This window comes from Mirounga leonina, unplaced genomic scaffold, assembly GCF_011800145.1.
Source record: "Mirounga leonina isolate KUSES-001 unplaced genomic scaffold, KU_Mleo_1.0 Mir_82, whole genome shotgun sequence".
In the NCBI taxonomy this organism is placed as follows: domain Eukaryota; kingdom Metazoa; phylum Chordata; class Mammalia; order Carnivora; family Phocidae; genus Mirounga; species Mirounga leonina.
This window is the reverse complement of record NW_023270825.1, coordinates 28,567,539-28,587,553: the sequence shown is the minus strand read 5'-3', so window position 1 is coordinate 28,587,553 and position 20,015 is coordinate 28,567,539. Positions and strand designations below refer to the sequence as shown.

At 47.8% G+C, this 20,015-nt stretch overlaps 1 protein-coding gene across 1 annotated transcript in view; it reads left to right on the top strand.

Moving 5' to 3' along the window:
* Window positions 1–20,015, top strand: part of RGS6 (regulator of G protein signaling 6) — a 541,337-nt gene that overhangs the window by 504,456 nt on the left and 16,866 nt on the right. Inside the window, exons 16-17 of the mRNA XM_034992635.1 lie at window positions 2,577–2,763; window positions 16,262–16,351. Coding sequence (XP_034848526.1) covers window positions 2,577–2,763; window positions 16,262–16,351 — 277 coding nt within the window. The remainder of the gene's footprint in view (window positions 1–2,576; window positions 2,764–16,261; window positions 16,352–20,015) is intronic.

The following is a 20,015-nucleotide window of genomic DNA, read 5'->3' as shown; positions in this document are numbered from 1 at the left end:
GACTGTGGCTCCCAAATCATTCTCCCAAAGGGACTCTGAGGCCTCGGGAACCCTAGGAGCCTGCCCAGCTCCGAAGCTGCTGGGAGCTTCCAGGGCCCTCCCGGAGCTTGAGAGCTCCTCCTCAGAGCAGCCTGGAACACGGGACAGAAAGTGACAGAAGGTGACCCCCCACATGACATTGATTGAGGGAGCAGGAAATTGCCCGGGAACCATCCATGTGTGTGAGAAACTGCAGGGTCCCGTAGGCTTGGGAAGGATGCTGGCCCAGAGAAGCTGCTTCCAGCCGGGGGACTCGGCCCAGAGGCGACTCCCTGAGGGAGGGCCCTTCTCCCATCAGCCCCAGCACATGGCTGCCAAAGACTCACCAACTCAGTCTTTGGTGAGTTGCCCACTAGCACTCTTTCCGGTCCTTTGAAAAACCCACACCGGCTTCCTTCTTTAGAGCTGGGTTTCCTAAATCCCACCTGCCCATCAAACCCTGCTGTCCTGACAAAGAAAGCCTATAGGCGCTGTCATCGGCAGATGACCATTTTCATCTTTGTGTCCCAGCCACCTCCTTCATTCCATGGCAGACCTCGAGGGCGGGACGGAGAGACCTAAGGGCCCAGAGGCATGGGGTTGGGAGGTGGAAGAGCCCCACTCCCCAGCTAAGGCTCCGAGGACCTCCTGCCTTTGCACTTTGCTCAAAGAACCCTTGCTGTTCTCTCCCCGGTAGCCAGAGGACATGAGCGCCAGACCTGCGGAAGCAAGAAAGCAGGCTGGTGTTGAGGGGCAGGTGACGACAGATGGCAGGAGCAAGAGCCCCTGGCAGCTTCTGCCCAGCCCCCCGGGAGAAAGCCCCGTACTAATCTTGTGGCTGCCCCTTGGCCCCTCCACCACTCCCACCCACGGGACCTGAAAGCATTTCTGTTACACCTGGATGGGAAGTTCTTCAGACCCATGTCACATACCCTGCCACCCACTTTGTACCCATTTTACAGATGAAGAAAGAGATGGCCAGAAAGGCATAATTCCAAGAAGTGGCATAGGCAAGATGAGGACAGAACTGTGTTTCCTGGTCTTCTGGTCAAGTGAGGTCATGAAATCTCCTTCCCAGCCTCTCGCTCTTCAGGACCAACAAGGGAACCATGAGGATTTCCTTTAAAGAGAGTATTTGAATCCCAAATGGCAAAGCAGGGGAAGAGTTGGGAGTCCAGAAGCCCCTGTACGCAAACATCTCTCCTTGTAGAAATGGAGCTGTATTACCGCAATTGGCCACTGAGTGGCGCCTTTGGGCTATGCACTTGGCTCCAAAGACAATTCTAAGAACAGCAACAGAAAAACATGCTTAACCTTTAAAAAAGGGGGCGGGGGGGGAACAAGTACATCTTACTTTGGGCGCAATTCGATGACAGATTGAATGCACTTTCCACCGTGTCGTGATCCAGCTTCTCTTGTCCCTGCCCTTTCATTGACTTGAGTATGTGTGAATACTAAGGCTATGGGAACTACATAGCCTGGGGCCTGTCCTCATGTCTCATTGATGGGGCCATGGGCCTGTCTTGTTCACAAGGCACAAAGTGTGCTACTCAGATCTGGGCCCTGCTGCAAGCCCTCCCCGGGGCAGCCTCGGAAACCATCCTCACGACCAGGGAGCTGTTGTCCAAGCTTAGCCCCGTGTGCTTTGGCTCTCAGCAGAAAAGAGCTCACACCTAGCTCTTCCAACAGCCGCTGCCATGCTGATGCTGAGGAATTCATGAAAGGCACATATGGAACTGAACAAGAGGTTTTTCTCTCCAGTGCTCCCTGGAGAATCTTTTGGCATAGATGTTCCCCATGTATGCCTCTTCAGCTTTGTTCCTCATGAGCCCATCTTCAAGCCAACAGCCATTTATTGAGCACCTACTATATGCTAAGTATCATGCTGGACGCCGACCTTGCAAATTGGCTGCCTTTCCATCTGCAACATGAATAGCTGGGTCCTCCCAGCTCAGATATTCTCTATGATCCCAAGATTCTATCTGCCTCTGTGATTCCCTTAATTTTGATGCTGCAAACTGATCCCAACCAGATATGACAAAGGAATTCACATTGTCCACGTCAGGGCAGGTTGAGAACTGGCTCTCAACCAGGGGGGGATTTCACCTCCTAGGGGACATTTGGTAATATCTGGAAACATTTTTGGTTGTCACAACTTGGGGAGGGGTTGCCACTGGCATCTGGTGGGTAGAGGCCAAGGTTGCTGCTTAACATCCTACAATGCACAGGGCAACCCTCACAACAGAGAATTATTGAGCCCAAAATGGAAATAGTGCTGAGGTTGCGAAACCTTGTTGTAAAGGGAAAGAAATCTCTGGTTGGTAACCAGAAGCACAATGATTTTTCTAATGGGCACTTCCTTTCAGTTCGCCACCATGATGGAGCACCCTATGGATTTCCAGCAGTCCCTACCGTCTTTGTTACCTAGGTAGGGGCAGCAGGGAAGGCTGGGGGATGCAGCAGAATGAGTTTTGTGGGATTTCAGTTCTGGGGCCACATCCAGCAGAGTCCAGAGGCTGAGGCCCCTGGAACTGACTTTCTTTATGCTTCTACATCAGGTTCTGGTTGGCTGTCCAAGACCTCAAGAAACAACCCCTCCAGGATGTGGCCAAGAGGGTAGAAGAAATCTGGCAAGAGTTTCTGGCTCCAGGGGCCCCAAGTGCAATCAACCTGGACTCTCACAGCTACGAGATAACCAGTCAAAACGTCAAAGATGGAGGGAGATACACATTCGAAGATGCCCAGGTTTGCTTATCTACTCAAGTGGTTCTTATCTACTCAAAAGATGTTCATTTGTCCACTCCACCACTCCACCCTTTCACATAGGTCCAAGGCATTGTGTGTAGCTAGAATTTCAGGTTTTATTATTTGTAAGTCCATCAGGAGAAACCATTCCAGGTAGGTGCATAGTGAAATTCTTCCTAGGCCCGGCTTCCTAGATCAGTTACATTGTTACAGAGAGATAAACATTTAGTTATATGTGTTATCTTTTCCAGGAGAATCTCAGAATGTTCTTACAAAACCTGAGGTCCTGTAATAAGTCAGTAGTAGGGTCCGGAAACCATAACACCACATCGGCAAAGTGGGTATAGTGAGCAGGCAGGGCTGTGAGTCACATCTCACCGTGAAGCCCATGCTCGTAACCACCACCCTACACTGCTTCCGTAGTGATCTCCAACTCTGCAGTTACTGTTTGGGGAGCACCTCTATATCCCAGGCCCTGTGCTATGTGATGAGATACCACCAAGAAAGACAGAGCCCCTGCCCTCAAGGAGGTTATGGGCTAGCTGGGGAGAAAGGCAAGAAAATGGGAGAACTGGGGTGAGCTCCCAGATTTAAGGTTTAAGGAAGCCCATGGGAGGGACTCCTAAGCCTGGATGGCACAATTGAGCACAGATGCTTGGGAGGTTGGCAACAGAAACCGAAGCCACGTAAGCCACTCTAAACAGCACGCTTTACCTTGAAGGTTGGGAGGTACCATTTCTAAAGGTAAGCATCCAGTCAGCTGTCCACTTCCTGGCCCCAACCGTGATTCCCTCTCACCCATCCTTCGCCTGGTGATGGGGCTTAAGGGTTTGCTCTTGTCTCCTCAACCTTCTTCATTTCTCTTACCTGTGGGGTCCCCAGATAGAGAATTTGCATAGATTGCTTCCCTACAGACATTATTATCCAATTTAGGAAATTCAGTGGCACTGATGTGAATATAGCATGGGAACAGAACCAGTGTCCCTTGTCATCCAGATTTGCCTGGTTATTTGCTCAGAACTTCAGAATGGAAACACCTCCCAAGCTCAACACCATAACTGTTTTTCCCTTCCTCTGGCCATGAGCACCACTGGATGCTGGTGTCAGGCAGATTTGGTTCTATAGAGTTCAGTGTTATTGCTTTATGAAAGCTCAACATCCTCACACCCTTTGCAGCTTCAAAGCAAAATGTTTAAGTCAAGAGAAATCTTTTTTTGTATGGGTCTATGTATATGCTCCCAAGTACATATTGATGTATCCTGGTGAGGAAAGTGATGGAGAAGTTTCTTGGGTGATGGAGAAGCTCCTTGGGTGATGGAGAAGCTTCCTGGGTGATAAAGAAGCTCCTTGGGTGATGGAGAATCTCCTGGGGTGATAGAGAGGACCCTCAGATGAATGATCTGAAACACACAGGTCAACTCTCCATTATTCATAAAATACAAGACCAGGGATACTGGTCAGAACCATGATGCACTCCATCTATTATCACTCTGAGCCTGATGTTAGGAAGGAGGTTGTTAGGATGTTAGGAAATTATTTTAATCTTTTATTATGGAAATATGTAAACATGTGGCAAAGTGGAAAGAGCAGAACAACAAACCTTTACAGGCCCTCATCCAGCCTGAGCAATCATCAATACAGGACTGATCTCATTTCGTCTGTGTCCCCACCTACTTTTTCAGCTACCACTGGGTTATTTTAAAGCAAATCTGAGACATTACATCATTTCATCTGTGAATACCTAGTATGTAGCTTTACTAACACCACTATTACACCTTAAAAATTAGCAACATTCTCTTTAGATCATCAAATGTCATGCAAGTTCAAATTTATGGCAGTGGTATAAATGCCATTTTTTTATCTTTAATTTAAAATCAGAATCCAGGGGCACCTGTGTGGCTCAGTCAGTTAAGCATCTGCCTTTGGCTCAGGTCATGATTCCAGGGTCCTGGGATCAAGTCACAAATCAGGCTCCCTGCTCAGCGGGAAGCCTGCTGCTCCCCCTGCTTGTGCTCTTGCTCTCTCTCTCTCTCTCTCTCTCTCTGACAAATAAATAAAATCTTAAAAAAATAAATAAAATAAAATCAGAATCCAAATCAGGCCCACACATTACTGTATATTGACATGTCTTTCACATGCCTTTTAATCTATAGGTTTCTTTTATATCCCTTTACTCCCCTCCCTTCCCCCTTGCAATTTATTTCATGAAGACATTGTATTCTTTGTCCTGTAGAGATTCCCACAGCCTGGACTTTTTTTTTTTTTTTAATTGCAGCCCTGTGGTGCTGTTTAACATGTTCTTCTACCCTCTGTATTTCCTACAAATTAGTAGTTTGATTTAGATATTTAATTGGATTTACATTTGATGATCTGTGGGCAAAAATGCTTCATAAATCATGTTGTGCTCTCTTGTCAGAAGGCACATAAGGTCTAGTTTTCTCTCTTTTTGTGATTTTGGCAATTATTGATGTTTATTGCTTAGATCCATTAGTTAATTACTTCATTTATTAGCTGAAATACAAATAATCAAATATATCTCCTATTAGATCGTCCAATAATACAATTTATATAGGAAAGATGGGATAAGTGTTTGCTTCTTTCCCTTTATTTCTTAGTTTTCAAAATAATGAGTGGTTTACTATCATCTTCTAATGGTGACCAATTAGGGTTTTCTGTTTTGCTTTTAGTATCTTTGTAAACTCATCAGTTTAAACATATTTGATGTGTTTTAGTCCATTTCTTTATTATTTTTATTAAGGCTTGGATTGTGCCATCTCTGTCAGTGGCTCCTTTTTACATGATCCTGGTAGTCTTTGGTGTCATCCAAATAGCAAGGAAACTAAGATGTTCCAGGCCTTGCCCCAGACCTGGAATCAGCCATTTCTCCAAGGACCCCTGGTTTCTCTTAGTGGGACATGGTTCTTAGAGACCATAATCTAGGCACTTGGAGGTGCTCATTGTTCCTGGGCTGGTCATCCTTTATAGACCTTTTCAGTGGACAGAGCTAGGAAATTAGTGGTTGTTGGTGGTGATTAAAAATACATCATAAGTTCAAACTGATACTTTCTATTCAAATTGAAAAGAACAGGGGATTTTATTTAACCTCTTCTTTTTATATTTGTGCCTCCTTTGTCTATGCTGAGAATCTTGGTTCTCAAGGATGCCAGAGGTGATGGCCTAGTACTTCACGTCATTACTCATGCACTTTCTCCTGCCTTACCACAGAGCAGCCTCAGAGCTCCAGTGCCCACACTAGCAGCAACAAGATGATTATCGCCTGGTTCTTTAACTGCTGCATAGTATTCCCTTGTATGGAAGCACCATAGTTTAGCCAACCAGTCCTCTCTTCTTGACATTTATGTTGTTTCTAATTTGAGAAAGATTGGATAGGAAATCTTAGGAAGTCAACAGGTTGTGCCTTGACAAGTTTCTGAATACACAGCCTTCATTAGTACAGTGCTCTGCCATTTTTCAGGTACTTCCACAAATAGGATACCTCATTGTTGAAAAAGAGTGGACTCTTAGGATACTCATAGCCTCTCTAAGTTCCTCATTATCTGTTAGGATTGGTCTCCTATGAATTCAAATAAAACACTCTTCCTAAACGAACTTGTTTCTTAAGTGTGTTTCCACCATGAACACACAATATGCTTCTAACTAGCAGTGTGACCTTGGGCAAGTTACTTAAATTCCCTGAGTCTTCCTTTCCTCATCCGTACAACAGAGATACAGGGGTCCCTACACATGGGGGCAGAAAGGGGACCAGGTGAAATGAAGCACATCAACAACTAAAATGGTCTGGCCCACAGAAAGATAGAATAAACACTATTTTATTTCCCTAATGTGATTAATATTTTTTATACCTTTATGTTTAACACGTTTGGTGAAAAAATTCAAATAATTGCATGTAATTTTAGCATCCAGAGATAATCCCCATTTTAGTGTATTTTTCTCCTCAATTTATGTGTACAGGGTGATTATGCAAATAGTGTTGATTCTGTAGCCTGCCTTTTACATTAAACCAGGTTCAATTAAAAAAAAAACAACTAAACTTTTTCTGTAAAGGGCCAGATGGTATAAATTTTAGGCTTTCTGGGTCATATGGTCTGTCACCACTACTCAGTTCTGTGATACAAAAACAGCTACAGTGTAACAACATTACAATGTAAACAGCATAAAGGAGTGGATATGGCTATGTTCCAAAAAATCTTTATTTATGGATACTGAAGGCTCAATTTCATATAAGTTTTCATGAAATATTCTTTTTATTTTTTCCAGCCATTTAAAAATGTAAAAACCATTCTTAGCTCGGGGCCAGACGTGAGTTGGAGGCCTGTCACTTGAGACCCCTGTGCTAAACAGTTTATCATGAAAATCACTGAAACACTTCAAGAAACCCAGAAAAAGGTAGAAGATAGCAGGTTGGGAATGGTTAATCTTCCATTTCTTTGGGAGAGGAGGTCAGAGGGGCTCTGTCTTGGTGCGGTAGCATAACAAACCCCATCTGCAAATGCGTCCGAGTGGGGGTTGGATGTCACCCATCAGACTGAGGAGAAGTCAGCCAGCCCCATGATGCTCACACCTGGTCAGCACTGCTGCCTGCACCAGCTACACAGGTGTGATTTGGAAGCTTCCAGGTGAGGAAAAGAGCTTAAAATCCTTAGCAGCCCATGACTAGCCTAGACTTGCTCTCAGATCTCCTGACTTGTGGGCCAAGCATCTGCTGCTCAGATCACACTGTCCCCGGATTGTTAGTTGTTGAGGGCTCGGTTGTCAGGTTGAGAGCTGGGGAAACTCCTGTCTCTACAGAAGGGTCCAGCCGGGAAGCAGGCTCTGATACTGCTTCTGCCACCTGCTTTGTCTAGGATTGCACATTTAAGTCTTAAGCTTGCTTTCCTCATTTTGCCTATCTGCAAAGTGGGAATGAGGATACCCAAGCCCTTTGAAATCCTCCCCTATGGGATCAGGAGCTGTGAGTGGCTTCTTCAGCTGGTCCCAAGGGTTCTCAGAAGCCCCTGACAGGGGTCAGAATGCCATAGAGCTGTGAGTGTGTACTCAACTATTAGGGTCAGTAGCCAAAATGGGTCAGCCAGATTTATGGGTTCCTTTGAAATGGGGACTGGGGGTGGGGTGCCAGCTCTCTCCAAGGATTTTGTTTTTTATCTGACCACATGCATTGTTATAGCAAAGTTAATTGCCTGTGTTTGCTTCCTGTGGAAATATTTCACAAGACACCCCATCAGCACGGGCCCCGCATTTGCAACTTGTGTTTTACTGATCCATTTGGCTTTTTTGAAGATTTGGGCCAAGACCAAATCTTCCATAAAGGTCTGTGGGCTGTGACCATAGCCCTCAGCTGTTTGCTGTGTTGTTGCAATTTCACAGATTTAGCTTTGTAAGGGGAGAAAAAAAGAAAATGGGCCATGTTTCTTTGTTTGTTTGTTTTAAAGGACTCCGTTCTTTATGCTAGGGATTGAATTCTCTGTTCTCAACCATGGAGCATCAGAGGACCTGCATTGCCACTCACTTGCTATGTGGTCCCAGGAAAGAATCTTGACCTTTCATGCCTTAGATTTCTTATCTAGAAATTGGGGATGATGTCTTCTGTATAGCCCTCTAAGAATTTTTGAGAAACCAGATGAGCTAATGGCCCTGAAAAAAAGTAAAAAGTGCTACATATTTATGTGTGTGAATTCACAAAAATGAATGGCTTTAGTGTTCCCAAGGTCTTCTAATTCCAAGCTAGACCAAATAAGAATTCTCCTAAGATGCCTGCTCATCTAAGGAGGTCTTAGGAGAAAAATGCAGAAAAAGAATGTAGGAGCCAAATGCTGGGGGCCTCACGCATCATCCTGAGGAATTCAAACTTTCTCACCCTGAAGATAGTAGGAAAGCGTGGAAGGCTTTGAGCTAAGAGAGGGTATCAGAGGGTGGTAGGCAGGGTGAGCTGGAGCAAGAGAGGTCTGAATCTTAGAGCATGTAATCTAAAGCTTTGCTGGTGGTTTTTGGAGGAGAGAATGAAACCACAGGAATTATTGAGAACCTAAGGCTTCCTCTTAGGGCGTTCACCTCTTTTCAGAGCCTCTGCAGGCTGCAGGAGGGAGATGGAAGTCAGCTGGCTGGCACAGTGGCTGCCTGGCTTCAATTTAAAAAGTCTTGGATGTTCCCAGGAATGTGTCACTGGGCCCGTTCAATCATTCATCTATCTCCCCATCCATTTCATGAACAGTCATTCTCCCATTCCATTTGGGAGACCTTGACCTGTGAGCTGTGAAGTTCTATAGTGAGGGAAATTGCAAAGGAAGTAGGAGGCCTGGATGACTCTTGACCATCAGGCAGAGCTTGTCTAAGAGCACACCATTCTTTACAAACAAAACAAAACGGGCCTGAAAAAATACTTCATTGAGATTGGATTGGATTGGAAATCCGTCCATCAAATGGACTGACAGTTGAAGTGGGCAGACCAACTCAGCCTTTGGCTCCGTTTCCTGCAGGACCCTGTGTTGGCCTCCTAGCTGTCCAAGCCCCACTGCTTTCCTGCCCTGTAGGAGCTGCTGAAACGCTCCACTGAGGCCCCTCTGGGCCTTCCAGCACCTCAGGACTTCAAAGTTCTTTGATGAGAATTTGGTCTTCTTTACCTTTTGTAAGTCCCCACAACACTAAAGTAATGCTCTGCCCACAGCTCAAATTTTTAAAAAATTTCCTTGACAATTGAGTCCAGAATCCTAATACTCTCAGCTGCACCTGTCATTAGAAAAAAGAAGGACAATCTGTCCCTTGGCTTTCCACTTCAAAAAATCTTGCCAAACAACCTTGGGGAACACATAGAGTAGGTGATCAATAAATACTAGTTAAATTAAATTTCTACAACATGCCAATTCAGCAAAACTTGGAATACCCACTAAGAGTCAGGTGCTCTAGGCTCTGGGAATATACAGATACATGGGAGGGACCCTTCCTTTAAGTAGACCTCAATCTAAGTTCCTGAAACTCTATTCAGCCATCATCCATGCATGGCATGATCAAAGGGCAACCTCAAGACCAAGATGAGGATGGGTGATGAAAGAGATGAGAAATACACCAATATCTACTCCTCCTTTAAACAGACAGGAAGCCTCTAGTCAAAAGTCTCTATTATTATCTCATCTAAGATGTTTAAAAGCAACTTGATTAAGGAACGCAAGATTTCTGACATGTGCTTTGTTTAAGAGGTAAAAGCTTTTATGTGGAGTACACATGTGTGTTTGTCCCAGATTACTCACAAGTAGAAGTCTTCACACCCTGCTGGAGGCTGGTGACCTTTGCTCTGGTGGTGGAGGTAGTGGTCTCGTGTGCCGGTATCACAAGACTGCACCAAGTTTCCTGACATTAATCGTCAATTGGAGGGCATTTCCTGGTAGATTTCCCATGCCAGACATAGTTTAGTAAAGAATGCCATTGCATCGCTTGCTCCAGGAGTTACTCACTTTATTCTGTGGGTGGTTTTATTTTAGGGAGATGAACAGCAGACGGAGGGTTGCATTCTCCAAAAGAACAGATCCGTTGTTTGTGATATGGTTCTGTTTATTACCACACAGACTAGTAGCTCCTAGAGAGAAGGCGCCAGAGAGCTAAATTCCAAAATTTCTTTGTTGATGCTTCGGAGCATAGCTTGCCTGCACCAAACCCCATGACCTTGTAGAGGAAAAGGAAAACACTAGTCTGAGTTAATGCCCATGGTATTTGGGTGGGCAAAAGGCAATACACAAAGCTGTCTTCACAGCTACCCTTATCTACAGAATAGGGATTGAACAGCGTCAAATGACTGCACCCTTTGGTCAGTTATATTGAACGTGTTGATACAGATGCTTCACAGGGTAAAGGCAAATGAGAAAGTGTTCTTACACTCTCTTATGATTTGAATGCTGCATTACATGGAAACAAGCGTCCCGTGTTCTGCTTAGCAGGACAAAGAAATCCAAACGGGGGCTTCTCATTTAATATCCACATGATCCTAGGTGGGTCATCCAAAGCTGCTCCATGAGGACAACAAGCTATCACCTTTCCTGCAAGTGGGTGTCCATACTGCAAGGCATGATTTCTGTTGCCTTGCCTACATCTATTCATCAGATACTGATTTAGGACTCACATCAAGTCCTTACCACTTGTGTCCTCCTGCAGGATTCATGTTGAAACAAGTGCTAATTTCCCCTTGGCCTCAGCTAACCATGCCTAGGGTCTAAAGACCTCTGGTTTACAATATTCAAGACTCTTAAAAGGGATCTCCTGGGTGACTTGCTTTGATACAGACCTGCTGCTTATGGCTTCCCAACAGCCCAGTCAGCCCCCAGAGCTTTGCCAGGTCAGGACCTTCCTTCTGGTATGGAAGGCAAGTTGTACACAGTCTGTGAGGTAAGAAACCTGAGCCCGTTGCCCTGAATGACCCAGCCATCACCATCACTGATGGCAGAGGTAGTAAATGGTCTCTCAAAGGGCAGGTTATCTACTACCAGGATGATTCAGATCAGGACTCAAGAGGAGACCCCTATTGTTTCTGCCAACGACACATTGAGGACCTCTTTTGTCCCAGTCATGCAACACTGACTCCCCTCAACACTCCAACTCAAAGACAATGAAAAGCAACACGTTGCCCAGGAAGAGTGTGAGTTTTGGAGTCACACAGTTCTGGGTTCAAATCCTAGCTCTGTACTTGGACCAGTCACTTAACTTTTTAGAGTTTCAGAATCCACATCTATAAAGTGGGGTTGTTTAAATCTAAGCACTGATTCAGAGCAAACAACAGCAACAAAAATAATGTTTTAGAGCAAACAACAGCAACTAAATAATGGCTCTGCTTCACCTTTCTTCCCACCCCAGGGAACCTGCAGTCTTTGGGCTCACACCCATGTCATCCCTAGCAAGGACAGTCACAACATGAAGGCCAATTATTATTATTACTTTACATGTATAGAGTTTTTATGGTGCTTTCACTTCTATTTCCTCATTTAATTGTGTGATAGGCAGGGCCGGGTCCTGTACACCCCCAGGTCTACAGAAGTTGCTGATGGGAGTAAGCCCACCACAAGGAGCCATGCAAAATTCATGAGTGGCTGGGACCTTTGGCTCCCAGACCAGTCTTGCTTCCACCTGTCTGCTCAGCAACATCCCATTCTACACCACAGTCTCATCTTCCTCCAAGGGACTGTGATGGACCCAGCAGTCCCCAAAGTCTGGATGTTGTTCCAGGAAGTCTGGGTGTGGAGGGAGAGATGAGGCCCACATCTCTGCAAAAAGAAAAATAGGACACTTAAAAATCACAAGAAGGGCTCTTGGCAGCTGTGCAATGCTCCAGTTGACAAGGTTTCCTATTCCAGGAGGATGTTCAAAAGCTGGGAAATGAGATTGTAGCAGTTTTAGGGACCCACAGCAAAGAGGAGGACATGAGGGTGCTCTTAAGTAAGTCAGCTGCTCCAGCATGTTTGGGGCCCAAGGCCCCAGGCATTTGTCTGATTACCTTCCCCAGTGCTTGTGAGGGTCACTGTGTTTTGCCTAAAAATAAAGGAGATTTCCAAATGAGGACTATCACAGCAAAACATCGATTTGAAGCAGGTGTGGTTTTGAGACAGCTTGCACTTCTTGTTCCTTCCAGCGTCCACGTGTGTCTCTCACCCTCCTGGTTCCAGTTGTTGTTGCTTCCGCCTTAATATCCCAGGCAAGTGGAACTCCCCATCCCAACCCTGGGCCCAAAAAGGGAGATGCAGGTGGAATGTCTCATCAGGGCGACAACCCTGTGCTGTAACAGTCAGCCGCTAGAGGGACGTGATTCCCTCCCCACACTGAGAACTGTGGCTAAGATGTTCAGTAGGATTTGGGGCCCTAGAGCGTCAGTTGCTCAGCCTATGGAGAACCGTTCCTACCCTCCCATGTGTCAGGAAGGCATATGTGGACCCTGCTAGTTCTGCTTGTTCATAGTTAACTCAGCTATCTCTTTTTGAGGGGGAGAAGGAATAAGGAGGAGGGAGGGAGGAAAAGAATGAAAAAAGAGGGAAGGGAAGAAAGGAGAGAAAAAGGAGAAAGAGGAAGGGAAGGAGCGAAGGATGGGAAGAGAAGATAAGACAAGAAAAGGCAAAGAAGAAAAGAGAAGACGAAACTTCTTTTTCTCTAGCCCCTGAGGAATTCTGTCAGTGAGGGCTTCCTGGTTTTGCCAGTGGCTCTGTGCAGATTCTGGATATACATTTCCCTTAAGACTGCTTGTCTTCAGAGTAGGCGAAACAAACCAGAACCTCCCATAAATCAGTAGAGGTCACTGCCAAGAGCTTTGTACACTTGCTGTCCCTGGCAGTGATAAACTCATTGCATTTGGGAACGGGCCAAAGACCCTGAGTCCCATCTTAATTCTCATTCCCAGAAAAACCTCAGCGCTCCGTTCACCCACCCCCTGTTTACTGTCTTTGTGCTTCTTAGACAAAGCTGGCAAGGAGGAAGGAACAGAGTTCCGTAACTGGGTCTATCAAAGGCCCCATTTCTTGGCTTGGGAGAGCAGAGGAGGGTAGGGGAGAGTCATGGGTCTCTAGACTGTGGGAAAGGGAGGCCCAGAGGGGGCGGGGAGACATACCCTCCTCTGGCAGAGTGGGTCATCCCATATACACCCATTCCCAGCACCCTGTGTTCACACTTTGTCCTTGGAGCCCTTAGCTCAAATACACGCCCAGGTCTACAAAAGTTGCTGATGGGAGTAAGCCCACTGCAAGGAGCCATGCAAAATTGACAAGTGGCTCGGACCTGAGACTGCTTTGGGAGTTGTAGTCTATCATTTTGTGCATCCATCTTGCCTCGTAGCATCTAAGCTCTATGACAGCAGGGACTTAGTCCATCTTGTTCAGGCTGTCACCTCAATGCCTGACAGAGTGTTCATACCTAGTAGATGCTCATTAAATATTTGCTGACTTTGTGACTAAATGTTTAGACACGTGCTTTATCCTGCTCTTTTTTAATTGACGAGTTCTTTCTTTTAATGGACCAGGCTTTTCCATCCCGCAGTGAGCCTGGAGGAATTAGCTAGATCAGGGGTGAAATTTGTTGCCACGGCCAGAAGTGCTGGATGAGGAGAGATCTCCTTACTTCTCTTGAGGCAGTAGGGGGGTATTTTGTGAGATAGACCAGGATCTAGATTCATCTGAGAAGCCAGGATAAGAAGCAGGGACCTGTTACCTTGGAGAGGGGTTTGGAGAGGGTCCAGGCATGAGTGATGGGTCTCTCCCGATGACTCAGGAGCCACCTGCCTCTGTCAGCCAGACACAAGCGATGCCTGAGACAAGAAGAAAGAGACAGTGAGTCATTAATATTTGTACCTATGATTTAAATGGTAGAACAATTGAAAGAGCCCACACATGAAAACAAAGACCAATGCAGCACCTCAGCCTAAGCTCTGAGGCCATTAGAGATGACCCAAGATGCTCCCATGTGGGATTCCTTCAAGCTGAGTGCCAGCCCCACTCCCCTTCCACGCAGAGGGCAGGAACTGATGTGAGCAGAAAGCACAAGTATGGTGCCTGCAAACTCACCGGATGTTACTCACACAAGCACGTCAGTGAACCTGGAAACAGTGTCACTAACATTGAACCCTGTGCTGGACGCTGTACCCATATAAGAGATAAAGACATATTGTTTCTACCCTCAAGGAACTTACACTAAAGTGGGCTGGATTTTTGTCTGAAAATTGCAGGAAAACACTAGGTGAAGCATGTTCTCACTAAGTTTATGAAATGCACCACGTCTGGATTATCAAAGTCGGTTCAGATCCAAGCCACTGTTGAATTTTGCTTGGCTCCTTGCAGTGGGCCATCCCGTTAGCCAGCTTACACCCTGCTTTTGTAAATATGGGGGCATCACAGGAAGAATCACGCTGGTGCCCAAGCTGAAGATGAGTTGGAGAAGGATCCACACGTGGCCAAGGACTTGCTTGCTTTCTGCTCTCACTTTCTTTTGAGGTGGGAAGGGAGAGGCTCCCAGCAAGCCCTCGCCATTGTCCCGGGTTCCTCTGGGTTGCAACAGCAGCCTGGCCAGGCATCTATAAAATGTGCCCCCCAGCTGAGGGGAGGCTGCCCTTCCTCCATCCTCCCCTGAGAGGCAAGTACCCAAGGAAGAGGTCCTTAATGACCAGTCTCACCTCTCAACTGAGCACTCTCTCCTCACTGACCAGCTCTTCATTCCCCCGAGCCCCAAGGCCCTTGTCCAGCTTCATGGCATGAACAATGCTTATGTATAAGAGAAGATGCTTCCTCTACCAGGCCAGCCTCTGCCAGCAATCCCATCCTCCCTAGTGAAAGCCCACCATTCCTCTTAACAGGTCCTCTCTTGGGACAGCCAGGCTCTTCTGGACCACTGAGCCACATTTATCCCATCATAACTGGTAAATAATGTTTTTCCCATCAACAAATGCCCTTTTTTAAGGCACCAGGCTTACCCTGACCCTGGTGAGGACAGATCTGTGAGGAAGGGCCCACAAACTATAGGAATTAGCTGGAAGTCCAGGGCGAAATTCATCACCAGGGCCAGAATGCAAATGCCTCTAGAAGCCCGGGCGAAGAAGAGAGGGGAGCACACCATAGCATCTGCCCCTCCTGGATGTAAGCCTTAGGCCAGGCGTATTTGCTCACATGCCCTGTAAATGGTTGCCAAGGGCACACTCCCAGGATAGGAGGGTGGCCCTAACATGCACAACTGACCTAATTGCACCTTGGCCTATGGAGTTCTTTTTTTTTTAATTAAGCTTTTTAATTCACATGCAGCTGTAAGACATACAGAAATGTGCCAGTTACCCAGTTTCCCATAATGGTAACATCTGCAGAACCATAGTATGATATCACAACCCTGATGTTGACATTGCTACAACCACCAAGTGTATCAGATTTCCCAATTTTACTTGTACTCTTGCGTGCGTATGTGTGTGTGTGTTTAGTTCTGTACAGCACCATCACCCCAAGCATCCTTCATATTGTCTTTGATAACCACACCCTTCCTTACCCCCTCCCATCCTTAGCCCCTGGCAACCACTCATCTGTTGTCTAGTTCTATACTTTGTCATTTTAAGAATGTTATACCAGTGGAATCATCCAGTATGTAACCTTCTGGGGATGGGCTCTTTCACTCATCATAATTCCCTCGAGATCCATCCAAGTGGTTGGGTATACCAGTACTTTGTTCCTTCTCACTGCTGTGCCTGTGGTTTTAATCATTAAACAATATTGCATCTCAACATGGCGCCAAGGCCCAATTACAAAGCCTTTGGGACATGATCCTCGAGGAGATTTTATTCTGAGGGAGAAAATATATTTTGTTTGGTGTTTCTGGGTGGGACAAGAAAACAAAGCAAACATATCACAAGTGTTTCTCGATCCATGCAAGCGTACCCCAGTTTGTCTCTTTCCTAAAACAGTGGCCAGTTGGGTTGTGACTCCCCGTCCTTAACAGTGGCTGACCGTTCTCTCTTGTGTCTTCCCGCCTCCGTCCTTCCCAGGAACACATCTACAAGTTGATGAAGAGTGACAGCTATGCCCGCTTCCTCCGGTCAAACGCTTACCAGGACCTGCTGCTGGCCAAGAAGAAGGTAGATCTTTGGGAAGGGCAGGCCTGCCTTTCTTAGCACTGTTGACCCTTACCTGCTGCTTGCTCTGGCGTCAGATGACAGTATCATCCCTTGGGTTTTATTTATTTTCACTTTTCTTCTTTCCCTTCTCTCTCTGCTCCCCGTCCAAGGGAAGACACACAAATAGAATCGTCACCATCCCAGCGCACCCCCAAGGTCCAGGGTGTGGCATCCTGTCTCCAAGTCCCCATTACCTTGGCCTGCGCGTTCGGCCCACAGCAGGGGGTGTGACCAAATACTAAGGCCACAGTGGCTCAGCACAAGAGTTCAGGACTGGCGGTGACGCCCACGAATCCCTTAGGAAACCAGAAAGAGCCCCTCACTGCAAAGTCCGGCCCCCTTCACCACAGACTTGAGATAAAGTTTCACCAGCTCAGCGATGAGGATGAGGCAAGGATCAGGGCAACCCCCTCACTGGGTAGAAAACCTTACAGGTTTCAAGCCCTCCCCCCAATCCCCAGTCTAGCCCCAGAAGTCACTGGTGGAATCGTCCCCTCCCTGATGCCGCACAGTGTTTGCCTTGTCTTTCAACCATGAAATAACTGCACTCTAGCTTCGTATGCCTCCTCCCCTCAGAGTCAAGCCTTGATTCCCTGCAGCCCTTGGTGTCTGGATTGGGGGCCCCCAGGGACCCTCAGCATGTAGGTGACGAGGGGCAGCTGAAGCAGGAAGAACTCAGCTGGATTTCTGGGAGGAGGGAAGGAAGAGCCGGGAGGGGCCTGGGGTCTGGGAAAGGGGAGGCAGGAGAGATGGTCCGGGATTCCTGTATGCCTGCAAACCTTCTATGCTCTGCAGCTTGGCTCCAAGGCCCCCATGTGATTAAGTGTGGCTCCCCTTGCACCCAAATCCACAACGTCCATGCCACGCCGCTTAGGACTACGGGCATCCCCTCGCCCCCCCTCACAGCCTGCGGAGCCCAGTCCTGAAGCTTGCGGTTGTCCATCCACACGCCCTCTGTCAGCTGCCTCTCCCTGCCACGCAGCCCTCCTCTTTGTGTACTGTCTGTCTGTCTCCCTCGTGTGCCAGGACCCTGTCTGAGCATCTGGTTGGTACCCTCTAACTCCAGAGTCTAGAAAAGCATTTGTATCCCGTTCTCCTGCCCTTAGGTAGCCCTGAGAATATCCCCGAGAGTCTGAGGAAGGAAAAGGGACTTCTGGAACACCCAGACTGTCAGAAACCCAGCTTTATTGGTTGCCTGCACTCCTTCCAACAAGTGTCACTACTTGATGGAAAATGTGAAGCCTGGCCTCTTGCCAGCTCCCTTGCAGGAGGGTGTAGGTATTGGGGCTCTGATGGAGGGGAACATCAGATGCCCATTTTTTCAAGAAAAGCTATGGACACTTCTGGTATCTCCAGCCCAGATCTCATGGGAGAAGGTCAAAATGAATGTTCCTATTTCTCGTGGCTCAAGACCCTGAACTGATCCCAGTTTGGAAAAATTCTAAGGTTCTAGCAGTCTGGCTCATCTGGGGCCATCTACATGCCCAGGAGAGTCCAGAAGCCATTCCGTCCTCTTATGGGTCTCAACACAAAGGGGAAACACACTCCAGCTCAGGGAGTGGAGCTGATACACCTGTGCCCACAGGTCCTCCCATAAGGGGAGAACTTCTCAAAGGAGATCCCTCATGTGAGGAAGGGACCCACGGCTTGCCTGTGAAATGTTACATGTGAAACTGATTAGAACGAGCCTCCCAGCCCCCAAATGAAGGGATGTTCTTTGGCAGAAAAGCTCTTGCAGATGCCAACACCCTTGCAATATCCAGGGGTTAATTATTTCCAAAAAACAGTGACAAAACCTACTTTTTCTTCCATTTCTCCCTGAGAGTCTCCAGGTGCGGATTGGAGTTGTAACTCGGTATTTTTCAGGTAGGCCTTCCCTGATGTCAGAGATGGGCTTGCTGTGTGATATCAATGTCCAGGTCATAAAGGTATGTGAGGGTCCCACGCTCCAGCTACAAGAGGGGACCTGGATCTCACCTCACTTTTCTGCTTTTCCATCTCATGATGGAGGCTGGAACCACAGCTTCCTGAACCTTCATCCCTAGTTCATCCTCTGTCCTAATATTGTCAAAGATAAGGTTAGCTGCTCTGGCAAACCAGGTTCTCAAGGGGCCGGTGAGCTGGGTTTCGAGTGCTCCTCCAGGACATGCAAGGCAGGAACCCGAATGAGTCAGGCTGATGGCAACCCTCTGTGAGCAGCAACCCAGTAGCCAGAGGACAAGAATGACAAGCACACCGTGCTAGCTGCAGGGCCCAGGACCAGCCTGACCCCGGCCGAGTGTGTGTCGCTTGGGCCGCGCACCGGATTGAAGCTGAGTCCCGCCGTCCCCAGAGCCGAGACTTGGTACGGTAACCTTCGGCTCCTTGTGTGAGGAGAAAGTCCAGCCTGGCTCTGCCGTGGTGTGTCGTGTGTGTGTCGTGTGTGTGTGTGTGTGTTGTGTTTTCCTTCTGCGACGTCCTGTCTCCCTGCAGCCAGGGGAAGGGATAGGGGCATGACCACCACCAAAGAAGCCCTCTGACCTTGACCGCACAGACAGATGGCTGCCCTTTGCCCACCCCTCTGCTTTCGGCACCCTGCAGACCCACAGGCACCTGGCTGCTTCTTCAGCTCTCCGGTTTCCATTTTTGCTGGGGGGGTGCGTGTGTGTGTGTGTGTCCATGTGAGTGACTCTACTCTCCAAATTTCCCAGTCTCAGACTCAGGACCCTGGAACAGGGCTCGAGGATCAACTAGCCAGTATTTGGGATGTAATTCTCTCCCAAACCTCTTCTCAAAGCAGGAAACTTAGGGAGAGGGTCAGGTACACACGACACCCTCCTCTCCTCCTATGGTAGTGTGTGGTAGTGAGCGACTAGGCCTGGAGAGAGGATTCAAGGGCTTTGCCTCTTCTTGCCCCTGGCAAGGGCTCCTTAGCTAGGAGTTCTCCACGGGGGTCCCTGAGCCTCCTGTAGCCGGCCCTGCGTAAACCTCGGAAGGGTTCACCTGCCTACATACCGAGAGAGCACTTTCTGTCTGAAACATTCCTTCTGAGGCGCAAGACCCTGTGTCAGCAGAGAGGACGTGGGTAGACCCTCCTTGCTCTAAGGACACAGAATGAAAGTCAGCAGGGGCCCAGTAGGAAGTAACTGCAGTGAGCGAACTTTCTGGCTGTGTCTGGGTGGGGAAAAATCTGAGAGTCCTAAGCCCGACTCCCGGAGGCGTTGATGACCTCACCTTGCCCACGGCCACTTCCTGATGTCCCATCAGGATCCCCTGCCTACACCCAGCCTTCAGGAGTAGTCTGTTCTGGGTCCCCACTTGGGACCCCCAGCTGTGTGCCTGCAGCCTCGGGGACACAAACCGGGGGCTCCAGCCCACGAGCACAGCCAGTGGGAAGCAGGGAGCAGACAGCTCCCAAGGGCCAACAGTGGCTCGTGCAAAGGCACAGAGGCTCCGACTCCGAGCCCAACAGCACCACCGATGGCCCCTTAGAAGCAAACACCCCTCTCTCCTAACTGCATCACGGACGCAGCACCATCTCTGGCGGGCTTCCATTTGCTGTCTCTCCCGCTGACTCTCACCTACGGCGCTGGCTGCTTCTCTTTTCCCGTTTTTCACCCTGTTTTGCTGTTGTTTTTGTGCATTA